The following is a 22,728-nucleotide window of genomic DNA, read 5'->3' as shown; positions in this document are numbered from 1 at the left end:
GTCTCGATGTCAAGCTGAGTGGTGGCATAATGTCACCATTCAGCAAAAGGCATCCAAATGTAGCCGAGCTGGACTCATCGTGGGACAGTATGTATACCTTCTCGGCGGACAGGTAAGAATATTATTTTTTATTTTAATTCTCTTCCAGGAGACAAGGGCGTCGGTGGAATAGGCGATGCACTAAGTATGGTTTAATATCTATTAAAGGAGTCTGTGTCATTATTTCAATTAAAGGACTTTATTCTGGCTGTGTCTTTATTTACCATGTAACTATAGAATTAGTAATTAGCCATGGGCTTGATGTCACCTCACAATACTACCCCACAAATATTACCCCACTTGCCACCGCTACAGGGCAAGTGGGGAGAGCTGGGTAAAGTGCCACAATTGGCGCATCTTTGGATGCACCAATTGTGGGGAGGCTGCAGGCTTTTTTTTTTTTGCTGGTGAGGGCCAAAATCCATGGGCCTCGCCAGCCTGAGAATACCAGGCCTCAGCTGTCTGCTTTTTCCTTGGCTGATTAACAAATAGAGGGTCCCCCACGATATTTTTTTTTATTTTTTTTTTTTTTTTTTTTTTTTTTTTTTTTTTGAGGGGATCCCACTATATTTGCTAACCATCCAAGGTAAGCAGACTGCTGCGGCCTGGTTTTATCAGGTTGGTAAGGTTCATGGATATTGGATCCTTACCAGTCCCAGTAGTCTGCTTTACTCTGGCTGGTTAACAAATATAGGGGGAACCTACGCCATTTTTTTTTTTTTTTTTTAAATGATTATTAAAAAGGAGGGGACCTCTCTGTGTTTTCCTCCAGATCCTGTGTTGTGTACTTCTGGCTGTGTCACAAGATTCACCATTATTTAACTTGGTACACATGTAGTAAGCTGCATTCCTGCACTTAATACGCATGTGACTAGGAAGATAATGCGGTTTTACCGCATCTAATGAAAGTCTATGGGTAAATTGACATGCTGCGGTTTTTTTCCTTCCCAGAAACCAACTTTCAATTAGCTTTATTTTAGCTGTCAAAAAAAACACATGCAATGAAAAAACGCATGTAAAAAACGCATCAAAATAAAGGTGACCTGCCAGTGACCTCAGATGCAGATTTCACCTGCGTCAAATCTTGTGCAAATACTGAGCCATTCCTGATTGTGTTCACATACCCTTAAAAGAAAATTGTCACACCAGGGTTATCGTATTTTTCAAACTATAAGACGCACCTAGGTATTAGAGGAGGAAAATAGAAAAAATTTGAAGCAAAAAATATGGCTATGATGCACTTTTTTGGAGGGTGGCATCTGCTGATGACACTTTTATAGGGTTAATGACCCCCAATTCTGTACTAATATTGCCCATCCTGGTATAGATTCCCCCACCACAACCACCATCCTGATATATATGTCCCAATTCAGTCTATGCTGCACTAACTAGGCAGCGCCCTGCTTCTGCTGCCAGGCTACCAATTTCATAAGGCGTAGGACTTTACACCTCTTACCCATAGGGCTCATACTCTCTTGCGAGAGACTCGCACGATTCTCGTATGAAAACCTGGCACAGCCGCTGGCACTCGGACCGGAGCGTGCGGCTACATGTATTTCTATGCAGCTGCTTGCTCCAGTCCGAGTGCCGGTGGCAGTGCCGGGTTTTCATGCGAGAATCATGCGAGTCTCTGGCAAGTGAGTATGAGCCCATACACTGAAGATCGTAGCCTGACAGCAGGAGCAGGACACTGAGTAATTTGGTACAGTCTGCTTGTGTTTTATGTACAAAAACCTCTAATGAAGTGAATTAGAAATTAAAAAAAAAAACTATAACAATGCAGAATCTTGCACTATAATTTTTGATCTTTCAACGTGGAAAAATGCTTTAACCCCTTCCCACCACATTGAGGGTTTTTTTTTTCACTTATGTTGGTTTTTGCAAGAAACCTTATATTACTCTGTCGTCTCATTGGGGGACACAGAACCATGGGTGTTATGCTGCTGTCCACTAGGAGGCGACACTATGCATAATCTGAAAAAGATTAACTATGGCTCCTCCTCTGCAGTATACACCCCTGGACGCTTATGTTTTTATTGGTTATATTTATTGTACAAGATACAGTGGCATGTAAACGTTTGGGCACCCCTAGTCAAAATTACTGTGATTATGAACAGTTAAGCAAGTTGAAAATGAAATGATCTCTGAAAGACCTAAAGTTAAAGATGACACATTTTGTAGTTTAGTAAAATAAATATATATAGTATAGATTTTCATCTTTGACATTTTAAAAATTGCAAAAAAGGAAAACTGGTCAATGCAAAGGTTTGAGCACCTTGCATGGTTAGTACCTAGTAGCACCCCCTTTTTGAAAGTATCACAGAATATAAATGCTTTTTGTAACCAGACAACAGTCTTTCAATAGGAAAGGGTTCTTTACAGCTAGAGCAGTCAGACTGTGGAATGCCCGACCACAAGATTTAGTAATGGCAGTCACTCTAACAGCTTTTAAAAAAAGGGCTGAATGATTTCCTCAATGCACATAACATTGTGGGTTATAGTTAATTTAGTGACAAAATGTAAAATTGGTGGAGAAAGGTTGAACTTGATGGACCTAGTTACATTAGTTGAAAAAAAAAAAAAACCTGTCTATGTAATTGAGGGATTTTCATCCATTCTTCCAGTTCTGTGAGCTTCCTGGGTCTTGCATGCACTGCTATTTTGAGGTCTAGCCACAGATTTTCAATGATGTTCAGATCAGGGGACTGTGAGGGCCATTGTAAAATCTTCAGCTTACGCCTTTTGAGTTAGTCTATTGTGGCTTTTGACGTGTTGGATCGTTATCCATTTGTAGAAGCCATCCTCTTTTCAACTTCAGCTTTTTTACAGATGGTGTTATGTTTGCATCAAGAATTTGGTAAAATTTCATTGAATCCATTGTTCTGTTAATCCATGAAATGTTCCTTGTGCCATTGGCTGCAACACAACTCCAAAGCAGGATTGATCTATGCACCCCCATGCTTATTTGTTAGATGTGATTTTCCAGAAATTCTGTGCCCTTTTTTTCTCCACACATGCCTTTGAGCATTGCTGCCAAAGAGTTCTATTTTAAACTTTTTGGTCCACATGACTTGTTTCCAAAATGCATCAGCTTGTTTTAGATGTTCTTTTGCATACTTCTGATGCTGAGTTTTATGGAGAGGATGCAGTAGAGGTTTTCTTCTGATTTCCATGAAGGCTATTTTTGTGCAGGTGTCTCTGAACAGTAGAACAATGTACCACAAGGTCTTTTCCAGTCAAGCGGGGGTTGGATGTGCCTCTCTAGCATTCTTGCAAGCACATCTCACTGATATTTGGCTTGGTGTTCCAGACCTTATCATGACCGTCACTGTTCTGGTTAACTGCAGCTTCCTAATTACATTTCGAACGGAGGTAAGGGCAACTTGAAAATGCTTTTCTATCTTCTTACAGCCTCCTCTGTGGGCCTCCACTATTTTCATGCTTAGAAGAACCCAAGGCTGCTGTTTTTTGGCACAAGGTTAGAGGAGGCTGGGTTTTTATAAAGCTGAAAAATTTGCATCACGTGGCCTTTCCTAATGATAGTGAACAAGCACAACCCTAACAGACTAAGATCTGAAACCTTAGTTAACCCCTTTATGACCGGAGCTTTTTTTCCGGTTTTGCGTTTTCGATTTTCTCTCACCTTCTTCCCAGAGTCATAAATTTTTGTTTTTTTTTTTTTTTTTTTCCGCTAATATGGCCGTGTGAGGGCTTATTTTTTGCGGGATGAGTTGTACTTTTGAACAACATAATCCATTGGTTTTACCTTGTCGTGTACTAGAAAACGGGGAAAAAAAATACAAATGTGAAATTGCAAAAGAGAGTGCAGTCCCACACTTGTTTTTGTTTATTTGGTTTTTTTGCTAGGTTCCCTAAATGCTAAAACTGACCTGCCATTATTATTTTCCAGGTCATTACAAGTTCATAGACACCATACATGTCTAGGTTCTTTTTTTTTATCTAAGTGGTGAAAAAAAAAATTCCAAACTTTGCTAAAAAAAAAAAAAAATTGCGCCATTTTCTGATACCCATAGGCGTCTCTATTTTTTGTGATCTCAGGTTGGGTGAGGACTTATTATTTTTTTGCGTACCGAGCTGACATTTTTATTTACCGTATATACTCGAATATAAGTCGAGATTTTCAGCCCAAAAAATTGGGCTGAAAGTCCCCCTCTCGTCTTATATTCGAGTCATATACAGAGGGGGCGGAGGTGTCAGGTCATTCTTGCCCGTCCTGACGCTGTGTCTTGAGCCCCCAGCTTCCCCGCGCTCTCTCTGCCTGCCTTCAGCAGTCACGTGGTGCCGCTCATTAAAACTCATGAATATGCGCATATTCATGAGTTTTAATGAGCGGTACCACGTGACCGCTGAAGGCAGCAAGAGAGAGCGCGGAGAAGCTGGGGGCTCAAGACACAGCGTCAGGACGGGTAAGTATAGCGATACTCACCTGTCCTGCGTCCATGGCTGCTTGCTGCTGTCTGTCATGGGTCAGTGACTTCAGACAGCAGAGGGCGCGGTGACGTGATTAGTGCGCGCCGCGCCCCCTGCAGTCTGAACGTCACTGACTGATGACGTGGCAGATAGCACTGAGCAGCCATGGACGCAGGACAGGTGAGTATCTGACACCCAGCGACGGAGAGGTGAGTGTGTCATTTTTTTTTATTTTTACATGCAGCAGCAGCATGGGGGCAGCATATGAGGGAACAATCTATGGAGCTTGTTCTGGGGTCAGCATATGGGGGAATAATCTATGGAGCATTTCCCACCCTAGACTTATACTCGAGTCAATAAGTTCTCCCAGTTTTTTGTGGCAAAATTAGGGGGGTCGGCTTATACTCGGGTCGACTTATACTCGAGTATATACGGTATACTATTTTGGTGCAGATATGATCTTTTGATCACCCTATATTGCATTTTAATGCAATGTTGTGGCCACAAAAAAAACCTTGATTCTGGCGTTTTGACTTTTTTTTTATCGCTACGCTGTTTAGCGATCAGGTAAATACTTTTTTTTTTATTGATCGGGAGATTCTGAACAAGGCATTACCAAATATGTGTATGTTTGCTTGTTTTTTATTGTTTTATTTTGAATGGGGCGAAAGGGGGGTGATTTGAACTTTTATATTTTTTATGTTTTTAAAAACATTTTTCTTTAACTTTTTTGCCATGCTTCAATAGTCTCCATAAAAGACTAGAAGCTGGCACAACTCGATTGGCTCCGCTTCATAGAGGCGATGAGCAGATTGCCTCTATGTAGCCGAGTTACACATTTGCTATGAGCGCCGACCACTTGGTGGCGCTCATAGCAATCCGGCACTGACATAGAGGTCTCAAAAGACCTCTGGTTGTCATGCCGACGAACCAGAGTTTGACAGCGGCATTTAACTAGCTAATAGCCATGGGCAGATCGCGATCCCGCCCGCAGCTATTGCGGGCACATGTCAGCTGTTCAAAACAGCTGACATGTCCCGGGAAAGACGTGGGCTCACCGCCAGAGCCCACATCAAAGCGGGGAATACCGATATCGGCGTACTATTACATCTGATGTTGGTAAGGGGTTAAAGTTCTGAGCACACAAATCTCAAAGGATTCCCAAATGTTTTTGCATTGGCCCATTTTCCTTTTGTAATTTTTAAAATGTAAAGATTGCAAAATAATTTTTTTTTTGCCTAAAGTACGAAGCAAATGTGTAATCTCTAACTTCAGAGATAATTTCATCTTCCACTTGCTTAACTGTTTTTACAATAGCAGTAATTTCGACCAGCAGTGCCCAAACTTTTACATGCCACTGTAATACACCCCTCAACATTGAAATTGCAACACCAAGAAGAAAAAATCATGATATTATTGAAATCACAGGATTGATAGACTTGTTAATGACATGCATTTGATGGAAAAACAATGAAAACAAAATTTTTAGAACATCTCGCTTTATTCAGTATTTAGCACCATAGGTAGAAATACACGTACTTGCATGCTTTGGCATGATACTAGTGAGGTTGTTAATACTTCTAAGGAGCAATTTTTCTACACAATAACACAAGGTGACATCTTTCTAGTGCTACGGTGAGTGGCATGTGTTGCCTAACTTACTACTATGGCCTGCAGTGTTTATAGTCTTGTCTACCATCGAAAACATCTGGTACATCATAGTTCGGCAGTTGACAAGGTTGCTGTTGGCCTCAGATCTTCAAGTTTTGCATGTCCAAATGCATTCAGACAATCATTGGTAACCTAATTGATAGCATCCAAGGTGTGTAAGTGCTAAATATATCAATGTTTTGGAAAATTCCGTTTACATTTTTTCATCATTTGCATATAATTAACATGAAATGTCAATTTTGTGAGTTCCATAACTCCACGACTTTACCTTCATGCTGCTCCAATTTCAATGTTGAGCTGTGTGTATTGGAAGACGGATAAAAGATGTGTAATGAAATGGAAAAAAAACAATTCTTCATTATGTTTGAGGTTGGTTTAGTGTTTTACAACATTCACTGTGTAGAAAGCGCTTAATATAACTCCTTCCAACTTCTACCATGCATGTATAGTAGATGAAGAGAGAGTATAAAAAGCACCATATTTTTCAGACTATCAGACGCCACACTTTTTTTCATCCAAAAATGTGGGAAAAATGGGGGGTGGGTGGGTGTCTCATAGTGCCGATGTACCTGCTCTAGCTGTGGTGGGGGAGTGGCAGCGGGTCACAGAAGGCAGGAGCCGGCGGCTGTGGCTAAATACTGTACCTGCTGCTAAAGAGAACTGAATATTCACTGCATTCCACACCCATGGGCGTGGAGGGCAATGAATATTCATTTCTCTTTAATAGCATCCTGCTATGATTGACCTCCATCACCATCCTGGAATGCATGGCCCCATCAGAAAAAAACATTAAAAAACAAACCAGTAAATATAAGCAACACTGAAAATCCACTTGGCAAAGGATGTCCTTCCCACTCATGAGCAAGGCTCAAGATCCACTCTGCACAACCATGTATTTCATGTTCACCTATGTCTCCATCACTTGATACTTAGTTATACGAATGATCCAAATATCAAGTTCTGAATTTGAAATCCATTTTATTCCAGGTAAAAAGACCTCTCGGCATCCAATGCATCAGGATCTGCATTACTTCCCATTCAGGCCTGCAGAACTTATGGTTTGTGCTTGGACAGCCATGGAGCGTATTGACCGAAGCAATGGATGTCTTGTAGTCCTTCCAGGAACTCACAAGGGGGATCTGAAACAGCATGATTATCCAGAGTGGGAGGTAAGGAGAAGTATTATGATTTCAGGCAAAGTAAAAAAAAAAAAAACAAAACCTTAACATACATAGGACCGAATTCGGCAAACATTTTTCGCAAAGTGATTGAAATGTTGTAGATTGTCTTGGGCAAATCGTATTTGTGCAATTGTGACCTTTGCTTATGTTATGTTAGTCCCGCATAATTGGAGCACAAACATTTAATTATGACAAAGACTATATCAATTGAAAGCCGAGATTGAGTAACAACTACATATAGTAACAGGGCACAACGGTAGGCAAACCTTTGGCACAATACATTATGGTTACGGTTTGCAATTTGCACAATTGTACCTGAATGTTTGCTGAATGGTCAATTTGTGATGTATTAGGGTTAGATTTATATTCTCTCCTTTCCTTTTATTTAGTTATTGTTCTCTCTGCTACCTTCTATACTGAAAGTCTTCTTTATTATAAGTGTTTCTATTCTAATTATGTGGAATAAATTGACGAGTTCTTTTTAATTGGACAACTCACTCATTTGTGTGTTTTTTCGTGCATAATTGGATGTTATTATTGAAGTTGTTAATTGTGACTTTTTGTAGACTTAGGGGCCCGTTTCACGTATCAATGTCCCAGCGATCCCACCAACGATCCAACGTGGATGGGATCGCTGGGACACAGTTAGCTGATCGCTGGTGAGCTGTCACATAGACAGCCCCTCCAGCGATCAGGACCAGCGAGCAAGCTGGTTTCTAAGGTAAACAGCGGGTAACTAAGAGCCGCGGCTCTTAGATACCCGCTGTTTACATTGGAAACCAGCGTCGCTGATCGCTGGTCTCTCGCTGCCACATGCAGCGATGTGTGCTGGCCAGCGGGAGACCAACGATCAAAAAACGGCCCAGGACGTTCGAGCACGATCAGCGATACCCAGCAGGGGGTCCGTCGCTGATCCATGTCACACACAGCGATCTCGCTGGTGAGATCGCTGTGGCGTCACAAAATCAGCGATCTTGCTGTGTGTGACGGGGCCTTTACTGTGGGTGAAATAACTATTGAACACGTCACTAATTTAGAAAATTGGTCACTCGTTCAATACTTATTTCACCTGCTGTAAGTAAATATATTTCTAAAGGTACTATTGAAATGAAATTCTTACCAGATGTTGGTAACAATCCATCCAATCCACACAGGCAAAGAAATCAAACCATAAATTTAGTAGTGTTTAACCCCTTCATGACCAGAGGTATTTTCATTTTTGCATTTTCTTTTTTTTGCTCCCCTTCTTCCCAGAGCCATAACTTTTTTATTTTTCCATCAAAATGGACATGTGATGGCTTGTTTTTTCGGGACGAGCTGTACTTTTGAACGACACCATTGGTTTCAACATATCATGTTCTGGGAACAGAAAAAAAATTCACCAAGTGCGGTGAAATTGCAAAAAAAGTGCAATCCCACAGTTGTGTTTTTTTTTGTTTTGCCTTTTTACACTGTTCACTAAATGCAAAACTGACCTGCTATTATGATTCTCCAGGTCATTACGAGTTCATAGACACAAAACATGTCTAGGTTCTTTTTTAGCGAAGTGATGAAAAAAAAAATTCCAAACTTTGTTTTAAAAAAAAAAAAAATTGTTTCGTTTTCCGATACCCGTAGCGTCTCCTTTTTTCGTGATCTTGGGTTGGGTGAGGTCTCATTTTTTTTGTGCGCCGAGCTGACATTTTTAATTATACCATTTTGGTGCAGATACGATCTTCTGATCTCCCCTTATTGGATTTTATTGCACTGTCATAGCGACCAAAAAAGCGTAATTTTGGCATTGACTTTTTTTTTTTTTCCTCGCTACGCTGTTTAGCGATCAGTTAATCCATTTCTTTTATTGATCCTGCAATTATGAATGCGGTGATACCAACTACTATATGTGTATGTTAGATTTTTTTTTTGTTTGTTTTGAATGGGGCGACTGTGGTGATTTGAGCCTTTATTTTTTTAATGTTTTTTTTTTTTTTTTTTTTTACTTTTGGCATGCTTCAGTATTCTCTTCAATAGAAGCTGTCGTAACCCGATCAGCTCTGATAGATACAGGCGATGATCAGATCGCCTGTATGTAGCAGAGTTACTCACTTGCTATGAGCGCTGACCACCGGGCGGTACTCATAGCAATTCAGCAGTGACAACCATAGACGTCTGCAGGAAACCTCTGGTTGTCATGCCAACCCCTTGGTGACCCGCGATCATGTGACAGGGTCACTGCTCACTGATGCTGGAAGTGTGTGTTAAATGCTGCTGTCATGTAGCTAACATATGCCGGAAAAGATGTGGGTTCACCGCTGGAGCCCACATCATAGGGAGGGTGTCCAACATCGACGTATTATGCCTGATGTCGGACAGGGGTTAACGAGAAATTACATAGGGAAAAAGTATTGAACACATAAAGAAAGACAGGTGAAATAGCCATGGAAAGTCATGACCCCAGCTGAAATCTATCAGTAATTCAAAAGCAATCCTTCCACTTAGTGAAAAATATCAGCTGGTTTAACTGATGGCCTATAAAATAGTGTCTCATTACCAAGGTGCCACAATGGAAACCTCTCATGATGGGTAAAACCAGTGAGCTGTCTCAAGACCTCTACAACCTTATTGTTGCAAAACATACTGAGTGCATTAGTTCCAGAAGAATTTCTAAACTACTGAAGTCTCCAGTGAGCACTGTTGGGGCCAAAATCCAGAGGTGTAAAGAACATCATTTCACCATAAACCGACTAAGACCAGGTGCTTCCTGCAAGATTTCATACAGAGTGAAAAGACTTTTCAGAAGATGTCAAAGAGCCAACAAGCACCACCTGTGGAGAGCTATAGAAAGACCAGCAATCAGCAGGTACAATTGTTTCAAAGAAAGCTAAAAGTAATGCACTCAACCTGCATGAATTGTTTGCACGCTCACCACACAACACTATCGCTGAACAAAAAGCACATTCATGCACATTTATAAACTGTCAGTCACGGTCACATTTATAAACTACTCAACATTTAGAAAAGCCTGTGAAATACTGGGAGAATAGCATGGTCTGATGAAACCAAAACTGAACTCTTTAGCTGCCATAATGCACACCATTTTGAGAGCCAAAATGCACTGCATGTCACCCCAAAAATATCATACCAACAGTGAAGTTTGGAAGTGGAAACCTCCTGGTGTGGGGTTGTTTTTCAATATATCGCCCTGGCTACCTTCGTATAATTGATGGAAGGATGAATGGACACCATCTACCAGGATGATGAATATGAAACGAGGGTGGACATTTCAGTAAGGCCTGTTTCACACTTCCGTTTTTGTGTCCGCCAAACGGATCCGTTTCCTTTTTTTGACGGAAACGGATGCCAACGGATCCGTTTTTAAAAAAACGGATCCGTTTTTTTTACGGATCCGCGGTAACCGTAATGGAAGTCTATGGGACAAAAAAAACGGATCCTGCAAAAAATGGCGGATCCGTTTTTTTATGGAAAACAACGGATTTTGACGGATTTGAAAAAACGGAAGTGTGAAACAGGCCTAAGACAATGATCCCGAACATATAGCCAAGGAAACTCTCAACTGGTATCAGTGAAAGAAAATAAAGCTGAGAGAATTGCCCAGCCAATCACCTGACCTAAATCCAATAGAAAATTTATGGAAGAAACATAAGCTCAAATTTTTAAAAAAGAGTCAATAGAACCTCCAGGATTTGGAGAGTGTGTGATGAATGGTGCAAAATCACATCCAAGCAGTGCATGTGACTAGTTTTTCCTTACAGGAGGCGTCTTGAAGCTTTTGTCATCTCCACATAATGTGGGACATTCTGAGACTTTGTGCTCGGTCCAAATTAAATTGTAAAATTCAAATATGTACATGGAAGAGCTACACTGATACATTGAGCATCAAAGCGGATCTCTTTATTGCATCATCAGTCTTATCACAAAACGCACATACTGGCTCAAACTCCATCTTGGAAAGCAGGAGACAATACATGTAGAATATCCATAATCAGGATAAATATAAATCCTGCTCTCACACTGTCATCACCAACAAAGGCTTTTGTACAAAGTATTACATTTCAGTAAGCATGGTCAATACTTTTTTCCATGTGTCATTTCTCGTTATTACATATAAATTAATTTATGGACATCTATGGCTTGATTTCTTTGCCTGTGTGAATTGGATGGGTTGATACCTACATCTGGTGATAATTTCAAGAACACATTTAGAAATACGGTATATTGACTTAGAAAACTGATACTTTCAATACTCATTTCACATGCTATATATGAGTCATGGGACAGAAGTTAACTTTGCATAGCTCGTCATATGAATATAAACCGAGTCCTATTTTCATACAAATATGTAACATAATACACCAAGGTTCTGTGCTAGGGCCGATTCTTTTTTTAATCTCTGCTAATGACCTTGTGCATGGGATTGAGAGTACAATGTCAGACTTTGCTAACAAAACCAAGCTATGTAGAGTATTAAAAACTGACAGCCCATTCAGACATCTTATCCAGATTGTTTTGTAATATTGTACTAACACTTGGCAAATGAGACTTAATGTTTATAAATGTATAGTGATCCACCTGGGACTGAGTAATCCTATTGGGGTATGTGTGTGTGTATTTATATTGGAAATTTACTCCGGACTACAGGAGAAGGACCTTGTTATCCTCATTAGAAAGTAAGCTGAGCTGCAGGACCAAATGTCAAGCAGCGGATGCAAAAGGAAACAAGATTTTGGGGTGTGTGTATATATAAAAAAAAAAAAAAAAAAAAAAAGTCCCATGATACCAATGAATTTTTACCCCTCTATGAATCACTTGTGAGGCTACATCTAGAATATGCGATCCACTTTTGATCTCCACATTTTAAAAAGGATATTCAGAAGTTAGTTCAGAGGCAGGCAACTAGATTATAAGAGATTTAAGGCCTCTCAGATGATGAGAGATTGGAAAAGTTGGGCTTGTTTAGCTTAGAGAAAATCATCTCAGTATGGATCTCAATTATCTGCATAAATGCACGTGTGGTCAATACAAAAGACTGGCACATGACTTATTCCTTCCATACTAAGGACCGGGGGCACTCATTACGGGTGGAGAAAAGGCGATTCTCTCAGCTAAATAGGAAAGGCTATTTACAGTTAGAGCAGTCAGACTGTCTAATGCCCTACCACAAGAGGTAGTAATGGCAGATGCTAGAAAGGCATTAAATAACGGCTTTGATATCCTCCGTACACATAACATTGTGGGTTATAGATAATTTAGTGACGAAAAATGTATAATTGATGGCGAAAGATTGAACTTGATGGACCTGAGTGTCTTTCACACTATGTAAGTTTTGTAATGTAGGAATATACGTGTATTCTAGTTTACTGCTATTCAAACGTTTATTCATCTGTATCGGCATTTGGTGTCTTTTGGAGTTTGGTGCCAGGTCCGGTACACAGTCCTCTATCCCTCCACTGGTTTGACGATCACTTGGCCAAGATATTGGAGCCCAGGACATTCATTAGTTACCTCTTAAAGGAATCATGGATCTCCATGTTTGGCAAACTTTAATCTCAGTCCCCATGCGCTTTAAATCTTTCTTTTCAAGTGGTTAGGGGCTGGTGTGTGGTTTTAAACTGACTGGTGTGCAGTAATGCAAGTGAATTTTTCCATTTTTAGGGTGGTGTCAATAAGATGTATCATGGAGTTCGTGATTTTGATCCAAATGGTCCAAGAGTGCATTTGTCGATGGAAAAGGGAGACACAGTGTTCTTTCATCCCTCCCTTATCCATGGATCTGGAATGAACAAGACAGCTGGATTTAGAAAGGTAAAAAGACTGCACTGCCTAAGTAATAACTGCAAAATAACCTAATATAAAAACCTCATACTGTTCTGCATTGTAAATTTGATAGCTTGTACTTCCATAACAATATATGTATGCTTTCTCTTTGGCCCTGTCCAAAGTTTCACTTTTCATTAGCTTTGGCTAGAAAAGTCCAACATCTTTTAAAGAAGCTCTCCCACCAAGCCCTTTATTGTTTAAACTGAAACCAGTCTAGTGCATAGTTTCACCAATGCAAAAATTTGAAATGATACAGAACGAATTTAAAAACTTGAATTTTTATTAGTATACGGTCTTAAAAAACAATACAGTTCAGAACAAGGTGCTGGATAGAAAGAAGGACTTGAGCTCAGAATACTTTATTAGTAAATGGGCATAAAAAAGTTCATTAGTCAGGCTATGAATCACAGACATCTAAGCATATAACCATAAATTAGTCTATCGCATGCTGTGAACCACAAGGTTAACTGATGTGACAGTCAATAGGACATGTAACCATAAAGTGATCATTTGAACAAAAATGGAAGTGCAGTGTGCTACTATTCAATATGTGCAAATGATCATCTCATTGTCACAACATATAAATTGTAAATTGCAAGTTGTGGCTAGCAAAACTGCCTGCTGATGGCATGTGTCCAATAGGGCATACCACTGTCAACCAGTGTAGCTGAGATCTGCCACAAGCCGTAGACAAGGAACTACAACTTCATCCCCTACTGTACCTTTGGTATAGCAGATGAAATGAAGATTGGTTGAGATTAAGATGCACAGCGTATGAACAATTACACTCCCAAGACTTCATACCCTTTAATTATACCCTTTAATTAGAGAGGACTAGTAGCCATTTCTCGATTGCTTCATTGGGGGACACAGCAACCATGGGTGTATGCTGCTGCCACTAGGGGGCTGACACTGTGCGCAAAAACGTTAATTCTTCCTCCGCAGTGTACACTCCACCGACTGGCACTAGGTTAATCAGTTTTAGCTTAGTGTCAGTAGGAGGTGGACACGGGTCTTTTACTAGACCCATATCTACCTCAGTTTTCCTTGATTTACTGTAACATCTCTTCTTTTTCAAATGGATATTCTCCTTGCCTCTGGAGGGATACAGTGTGAACAGTCACACTGTACTCCCACGTAGAGACTGAGTACGGCGTATACTCCCACCCCGCATCCTCATATGTCTATCCGGCAGGACCCCAGCCCCGAACACATGAAGCGTGTTTACGTGATTCTAACATCGGTCCTGGAATAGTCTCCTACTCACTCGCCCACCAGAGCCTGTCAGTTTCAGGGGTCATGGATGTCTCACATCCCATCAGGTTTCTCAGGAGCGACAAGGAGAGGAATCAATTATAGAAGATTCAGGCAATGACGAGCATAACAAAGATGAAGATTTGAATGGATAGGCTCAGACGGCGCAGCACATCAAGTACTCCGATTCCCTCACTCTGTTAATGCTGCGGCAATCTTCATATTCTCAACAGTGTGGCACCTTATTTCCCGCTGGATTGGTAGTGCAGGCTGCCTTACCAGTATGTAATTTTTTTTTTTTGTTTGTTGTTTTTGAGCCTCCGCACGCCACCTTCTATACCTCTTCGGCCATCGTTCTTAATCTAGGCCCTGGCTTCTCCCCGGCCTAGTTCCTATGTTTGGCCCCGCCCCTTCTCATCAGTGTCTTCAGGCGGGCTTTTCTCCCGCCCGTTATTGACACACCTCCTCTTCCTGATTTCATCGGTTATCTCCACCCCCTCCACCCAGCTCCAACTAAGGGGGTTTTCTCCTGCCTTTTGCTGCAACAGATAGCTCCGCCCCTCCTTCCAGCCTCAATGAGCTGGCTTTTTCAGTCTACACCCCCTCCTCTCTCTCAGCAGCGCTGCATCTATGCACGTTTTCTTGGCACTGCCGGTCTTCCTCTTTGCAGTCGCCATTTTCCGGCATCTGGACCCGGAAGGTGGCTCATCTCTGCAGGACCTGCATCTTGTCCTCCTGCAATAGCCCTGCTTATTTCCCGGACTACAGCAAGGTAGCAGTGTTTTCAAGACAGGCATCTTCCTGTGAGTATCTCTGCTCTGCAGACTGACACTCTCCTCCGCATATATCCTTCTGTCCCCTATCTTCTGGCATTAGTGGGTTTGCGCCTTATGCCTAATTCACTCTCGCCCTCCTACCTCTTCTTCCTCTGCTCTAGTCAGGCACTTTTTCTGCTCTTCATGTAATTTCAAGCTCCCTTCAGGCCAGTCCTCTTCACTCTGTCAGGGCTGCAACTGCCCCAGGAGAGTGTGGTTCCCCTATCACAATCTGTGGTGAACTTCACCAAGGTTTCACAGACCTTTGTATCTGTTCTTGACAGGTTGCCCCTTCCTGCCTCCGCCTTTGCTATTGGATTGCAGAACTCACTGGCTGTGACTACTAACATGAGCCATAAGAGATCCAGGCAGTAGCGTTGTTCTAGGCCCTCCTACCACTCTGTCTCTCCCCCCCCCCCCCCTTCCCGGTCTTCCCTGGCGGACTGCGTCCTAGTCCTCCTACCCTCGAGTCAGGCGCGGCAGGCGGACTTATATTCAAAAAAGTCCCTTACCAGCTTTAGTTTCCAGGGTTCCCGTTTATTTGGCTCCAAGTTGGGCTAAATTATTAAGGAGGCCACCGGTTGGATGAGCTCCCTCCTTCCTCAGTCCAAACCTTGCCAGCTTCCTCTGAAGCATAGGTTTCAGTCTTTTCACCCTTTTGAAGTTTCTCTGCGTCAGAGAATGTTTCCCGCCAAGAGAGGCCACAGGCTCGCCAGGATAGGAAAAGGGCTTCCTTTAAACCCACCCCCTCCGGGTATCCCTGTAACATGCAGGGTAGATCCACCAGCTGACTCATCTCCAGATTCCAGGGAATCTCCCAGGCTAGGCGGCCGTCTCCAGTTTTTCACAGACTCATTAGAGGATGCATGGGTCAGGAAGGTTGTATCCTCAGGATGCAAAATAGATTTCATTTCGCGGCCCCGAGATCCCTTCTCAGTTCAGGTGTCATCGTTCCCGTTCCAGACCAGGAACATTTCACAGGATTTTATTTGTGCCAAAGGACGGCGCGGTTCGACCCATCCTGGATCTGAAGTTACTTAACAAAAGGGTCTGTCTGCGACATTTCAGGATGGAGTCCCTTTTGTTTAATAATTGCTTCCATGGAGTTCCAGGAGTTCCTGTGCTCCATAGACATCCAGGACGCCTATCTTCCCAGGGCATCAGAGATTCCTTCAGTTTGCAGTGCGGCAGGACCATTTTCAGTTTGTTGCCCTGCCGTTCGGGCTTGCAACCGCTCCCAGGGTTTTCACAAAAATCATGGCAGCGCCATTTTGCAGATCAGAGGTCTGATGCTCCTCCCGTTCCTCAACGACATCTTCATCAAGGCTCCCTCTTTTCATCAGGCCCAGGAAAGTCTGTCCATCATTCTAGTCACTCTATCCCAATTCGGATGGCTAATCAACAGGGCAAAGTCTTGCCTTGTCCCGACTCAGCTCCTCATTTTTCTGGGCATGCTGATCACCCGCCAGACAAAGGTTTTTCTTCCCAAGGAGGAGAGGGCAATCGTCAGCTTTCTTCCTTCTGCTTGGCCATGGCGGTCCTGGGAAGGTTGGTGGCAGCATCTGAAGCGATTACTTTTGCACAATTACGTTCAAGACCACTTCAGCAGGCCATCCTATCTCAGTGGAACAAGTCTGTTCTCTCTATGGATCGTCCGGTTCGGCTCTCGTCCCATTCAAACGATTTGTCAATTAATGGCTGTTATCCTCTCATCTTCCAGGGTTGGTCCTTCCTTCCCGTTTACTGGCAGAAGGTGATTTGCGTTTTCGTGCGCTCTTCGCACACCTCAAATCACCGCATGCGGACGCATCCGCATACAAAGCATGTCCCTGCGTACCCAATGTTAAAGATAGGTACGTAGGGAAACCCAGGATGCATACAGAAGTAGGCGGAGCTTCAGGGAGGAAGAAAGGAGGAAGTAGTCAGCCATCCGCAGCCCTCCTAAACGCAAATGTGAACCTAGCCTTATATTGTTACAGTTTGAGTTGTTTGTTTCTTTTCTTTGTTGCTTCGCCTGCTGTTTTCTCACTAACTGATTAACCTAGTGCAAGTTTGTGGGGTTTACACTGTAGAGGAGGAGCTAACTTTTTTGTGCATAGTGTCAGCCTCCTAGTGGCAGCAGCATACACCCATGGTTTCCGGCGTCCCCCAATGAGGGCTCCAAGAAACAGATTTTACAGTGAGTAACCAAAAATCCTGTTTTTTGCTAGCTGTATGCCTGAATAGAAAGTGAAAGGTGCATCTAATATATAATTACCTTGTAATGTCTTCACATCCTGTTCCGTCCAGATGTGTCCGGATCCCAGAATTCCAAGCGGTGGAAGTTCACCGACCACCATATTGGGACACCCAAGCGATGGGTGTCTCAATATAGAAACTGCTGGTGGTACCAAAGAACAAATTCAACTGATACATACCAATAGGCATTGTTTTGGTAATTGACATACTGTATATGTCAAGGGACAGATACAATAGTCAATTGGACACTCCAAACAAGCATAGATCCTACAAAACAACAGAGTACTTAAGTCCACAATTTAGTAAAAATTGATTTATTAATCCAAATAAATAACATATAATAAACAGACTCAATAGAAACAAAACGTAATACAAAAAGCTTGTGTGCTAGGACCAAGACAACATTGTTGTAACAGCATGGGAACAACTAGCAAACCTCTATTTGTGAGTAAAACAATTCATTATGTGCACAAAGTGCCAAGTGCATGTAAGGTGCAAAAGGAAAAGGGCTAAATGGTAGTCTCCATTATTCTTTAGTTAATTGGCGTCACAAACCCAATCCCAATAGAGACCAAACTAGAGGTATACATGTCTTACCCATAATAAGGCTGCCAGTGTGTGTGTCTTATAGCAGCCCCCCGAGGAAGCCCACGCGAAACGCGCGTCGAGGCTGCTATAGGACACACCGTACACCTTACATGCACTTTACATGCATTTGGCACTTTGTGTACATTATTTGTGAGTAAAACAATTCATTGAGGTTTGCTAGTTGTTCCCATGCTGTTACAACAGTGTTGTCTTGGTCCTAGCACACATGAGCTTTTTGTATTACGCTTTGTTTCTATTAAGTCTGTTTATTATGTTATTTATTTGGATTAATCGATTTTTACTAAATTGTGGACTTAAGTACTCTGTTGTTTTGTAGGATCTATGGTGGTACCAGCCTGTTGCGCGGTGCCACCAGCAAAACACCGTAGCACCACACAAACACACACACTGTACACACCACACACAAACACACTATACGCCGTACGCAGCCTCTTGCGCGGTACCACCAGCTGAACACCGTCGTGATCACGCCGCCGCTGGAAGACATATGATTCACTGACCGCCACCATCAAACGAGGGAACACATGAGGGAAGAAGACAGCACAGTGGTAGAGAGAGAGAGAGCGCAGACAAGGGGGAGAGCATAGGGGGTGCACAGGTCAAAGAAGAGGTGACATGAGAGGAGAAGACAGCAGATGGGGGAGAAAGAGAGCACAGGGGGGAGACAGCTCAAACGGGACAGCACATGAGGGGAGAACACAGCAAAGGAAGGAGAGAGACAGCAGACAAGGGGGATAGCACATGGGGTAGACAGGTCAAAGAAGAGAGCACAGACCGGAGAAGTCAGCACATGGGGAAAGAGAGAGTGGATAGGTGGGTAAGCACTTGGGGGGGGGGTTGGGAAATTCTCAACGCTGCAAAGCCTGCGCCCATCGTGACATTACAGACCTCCCGATGCGATAGCATCGGGCCTCCATCTAGTATAACCATACTGGGCAAAGTGATAATAGCCTCTCAAGTTTCATCTATTGATGACATAAGGAGTAAGGTTGCAGCCACCAGGTGAATGGATAATATGAATAGTAAAATGTATCTTTCTTTCTATCTACATTGTTAATGTGTAACCATTAGATATGCCGCTATTTATTTTTCCAAGTGAAGATAAATCACTGATTTGTGTGCTTTTTGTCATTCTAGGCCATTTCCTGCCATTACGCCAGCTCAGATTGCTACTACATAGATGTCAAGGGAACAAGTCAGGAAAACATTGAGAAAGAAGTTGTAGAACTGGCCAAGAAACGCTATGGAATAGAGTCTGATCTTTCCTTAAAGGTATACCAATACCATGTTATCATTTGTTTTAAAGGGCTGATGGGGGGGGTTATTGGAGCACAAACTGTCTCACTGTAAATAAACTGATGTCACGATGTAGTCCCAGGGGAAAGAGCTTAGAGATCATCACAAGACTTTGAAGGGTCAATTTCGTACAGATGTTTTGGAGGCACACATATATGGCATCATAATGACCCGAGCTATAAAACTGTCACACAAGTTAACCACTTCAGTGAACTCTGTAAAAAAAAAAAAAATAGAGGTAAACAACAATGCTTTTCCACCATACTCTGAACAAAAAATTGAATAAAATGCAATCAAAAAGTCGAATGAAATTAAAAATAGTATCGCTGAAAACATCATCTTGTCATGCAACAACAACAAGCCGCCATACAGTGCAATTGAGATTTTAGTTTTGGCTTTTATCCGAAGTCATGTGACAAGGCTTGTTAAAGTCAATATTGACTGATAGGATTGCTACTGCCTATAGGTGGCACTAGAGTTCTAGTCCTCTTCCTCTCTGAAGACACAATTAGGCATACACAGTCAGCAGAGAAATAAGAGTTAGGCTGTGTTCACACGTAGCTTTTTTTTTTGCGTTTTCGCGGCGATATTAAACACGTGATTTTGCCGCGAAAACGCAAAAAAAAGCATCCCATGCAATCCTATTTGATTCCGCACATACTGTGCTAATGCTGCGGATTTTTCCACGGCGGAATTGCATCGCGGAAAAATACGCAGCATGTTCATTCTTTGTGTGTAATCGCGGGAAAATCCACACACATAGGAATGCATTGTTCTGCTTACTTTCCGCATGTGGCTATGCCCACCATGCGAAAAGTAAGCAGAACATTTGTGGATGGTACCCACGGTCTGGGGGAGAGGAGACTGTCCTCCAGGATCTGGGTACCATATCCCTGTAAAAAATAGAATTAAAATAAAAAAATCGTCATATTCTCACCTTCCGACGTCCCTCGCAGCGTCACCAGGCCTCAGTGATGCTCCCGCCAACTCCCGTTGCCTTGCGACCATCATCAAAGGTCACTGTCACAAGGCATTGCTGGGAACGGGAGTTGCCGGGAGCATCGCAATGATCGGGAACGCTGTGCGGGACGCCGGAAGGTGTTTGACGAGTGTGACCAACCTGTCAATCAGTTTTCCAAGCGATGCTACAGATAGCTTGGAAAACGCTAGCATTTTGCAAGCGTAATTAAATGTTCCCAATAAAAGCTTTCACTTAACAATCCACAAAAAAAAACAAGTCCCCACTCAGGTCCATCATCTGTCAATGGAAATATAGGGGATTTCCATATTGGTAGCACCAGGGCTCTGGAAAAGCACTATGACTCCTCGCCCAACAAAAAAAATCCAGCCACTTCTACACTCCTAAATCCAAATGCCCACCTCCCTTCTGAGCCCCATAGTGTGCCTAAACCGCATTTGGCATCCAGGTGTTTGGCATTCCTGTAGCGATGAGAGCCCCCTTAATTTTACTGGTGCATGTTTCCTGAAGCATGAGATGGACACAGTGTACTGGGCAATACAGAGTACAGGGCACTACAATGGCAGATTTGAAATTTTCAGTCAGCAACATCCATTGCTGCTTGTTTCTGGAAAACTAGTATTACTAGCACAACATCAACTGGGCTTATGCCTGTGACATGTTCTCTGTATATATTTTATGCTATTCACTTTTCACATATCGGTTTTGTAATTGCATCAATCTCCAAACACCAGCCTGATGTTAATATTTATTAATAATAATATCGTAAACTAATTAGAGCTATTTTGATATCTGCATGTAATATTAAGAGGATGGAGGCCTGACCAATAGTATTGGTCGTTTTGGTAGTATGTAGGTGTTTACATTTCAGGCTGTAACTCTGGACCAGGGAAAGAGCTGCATATAAAGGCTGTAAAATAATGTGTGTATTATAAAGTTCCTTTTGTATAGATGACTCTGGCATGCACGAAAGCTCATGTAAATATTCTTATTTTTGGCGATTCTGCATACTAGGTACTATACAAATCTATTTTGAGATTAGTTTAATTGGTACTGCTGTAACTTACTGTATATCATTCTTGCATTTTATTTTGCTTTTGACATTTTTTCTTTTTTTTCCTCAGGATGCATGGATGGCAAAAGCGCGTGTTGTGCACGGAGAGAGAGTCAACCTGTAACTGATGTTCTGATTTCCTTGTGCCGCTGAGAAAAGCTCAAGCCCTTAATGTGCCTCCTCTGGTCTCGAGCTCTGTGATTTCTAGTTAAGAACAGAAATTATTTCTTCTTTCGTTAAAGTTGCTAGTTTGTAATGGAAGGATATAAGATGTGTTCTAATTGGTGAACGTACCTGGACACACTAACAGTGGTGAATATCAAATGCCATTTGCATGAACACCATAATACAGCTTATCTTCCCTAATTGCATTGTCCAGGCTTGGTAGTTACCCTCATTTCTAATCTACTTCTGCAGATATAACAACTTGCAAGAAACTTAAAAATAGTGAAGCTTTTTTTAATAATTTTATAACCACTATGCTACTGCTTTAATACTTTCAATAGTTTAGCCAATTAAGGAGCAGGTAATATTTGTCCTATTTTGTGTGTCTTAATTATTTGTGTTAAATAAAACAGAATATGTTGAAAAGTATTCTGATGATTGTCATTTTTTGTGCTCTTAAGGCTACTTTCACACTTGCGTTTTTTTTGCTGCGCGTTTTTTTGCGCACACAAACGCATGAAAAAAGCGCATCATGCATTTGTGTGCGTTTTTTGCGGGTTTTGGTGCTTTTTTTTGCGCTTACGTGCGCATTACAATGCACACGTATGCACACCCATAGACTGTAATGGGTGTTTTGCTGTAAAAAAAAAACGCATTGCGTGCGCATGCGTTTTTTGGGGGCAAGTCGGGCGCACAAAAAATGCAACAGGATGCATTTTGTGCGCCCGAGCGCACACTACAAAAAAACGCATGCGCGTACAAACGCGTACAAACGCATGTGTATGCGCACCCATGTTAAAGTATGGGGAAAAAAAGGCATGCGTTTTTTTGCGCTAAAAAACAGCGCAAAAAAAATGCAAGTGTGAAACCAGCCTTAGATTACCAACTTTTCTATATATTATCATTGCCACGCTCGTTTTTCAGATATTACTACCAGAGCTGTAACTGAGGTCATTATGCAAAATGTGCAACTTTCACATGTCTTTTAAAAGTATTGATTTTCTCTTCTGGCTTAAAGGAATCTGTTGGGTCCTTATAGGCTCCAAGACCCTGGTATGACTGTAACCAGTTACCTGTACGACTCATTACTGTTTCTTTTAAGTAGAACAAGCTTACTCCCTACATCTGTAGAAGCACTGTGTAGCGCTGGTGTCCCTGCACGCTGCCCCTCTCACCTGG

The 22,728-nt window shown here is 42.0% G+C and overlaps 1 protein-coding gene across 1 annotated transcript in view; it reads left to right on the top strand.

Moving 5' to 3' along the window:
- The window catches only part of PHYH (phytanoyl-CoA 2-hydroxylase), a 41,402-nt gene extending 19,424 nt beyond the window's left edge, over positions 1–21,978 (top strand). Inside the window, exons 6-9 of the mRNA XM_073551272.1 lie at positions 7,129–7,310; positions 12,975–13,124; positions 19,193–19,327; positions 21,455–21,978. Coding sequence (XP_073407373.1) covers positions 7,129–7,310; positions 12,975–13,124; positions 19,193–19,327; positions 21,455–21,508 — 521 coding nt within the window. The 3' untranslated portion in view covers positions 21,509–21,978. The remainder of the gene's footprint in view (positions 1–7,128; positions 7,311–12,974; positions 13,125–19,192; positions 19,328–21,454) is intronic.
- Positions 21,979–22,728: the final 750 nt, after the last annotated feature.

The sequence above is a fragment of the Dendrobates tinctorius genome, unplaced genomic scaffold (genome assembly GCF_039654945.1).
Source record: "Dendrobates tinctorius isolate UK_male_01 unplaced genomic scaffold, ASM3965494v1 ptg000174l, whole genome shotgun sequence".
NCBI lineage: Eukaryota > Metazoa > Chordata > Amphibia > Anura > Dendrobatidae > Dendrobates > Dendrobates tinctorius.
The sequence above is the reverse complement of the archived record's forward strand: the minus strand, read 5'-3'. Positions and strand labels throughout refer to the sequence as shown.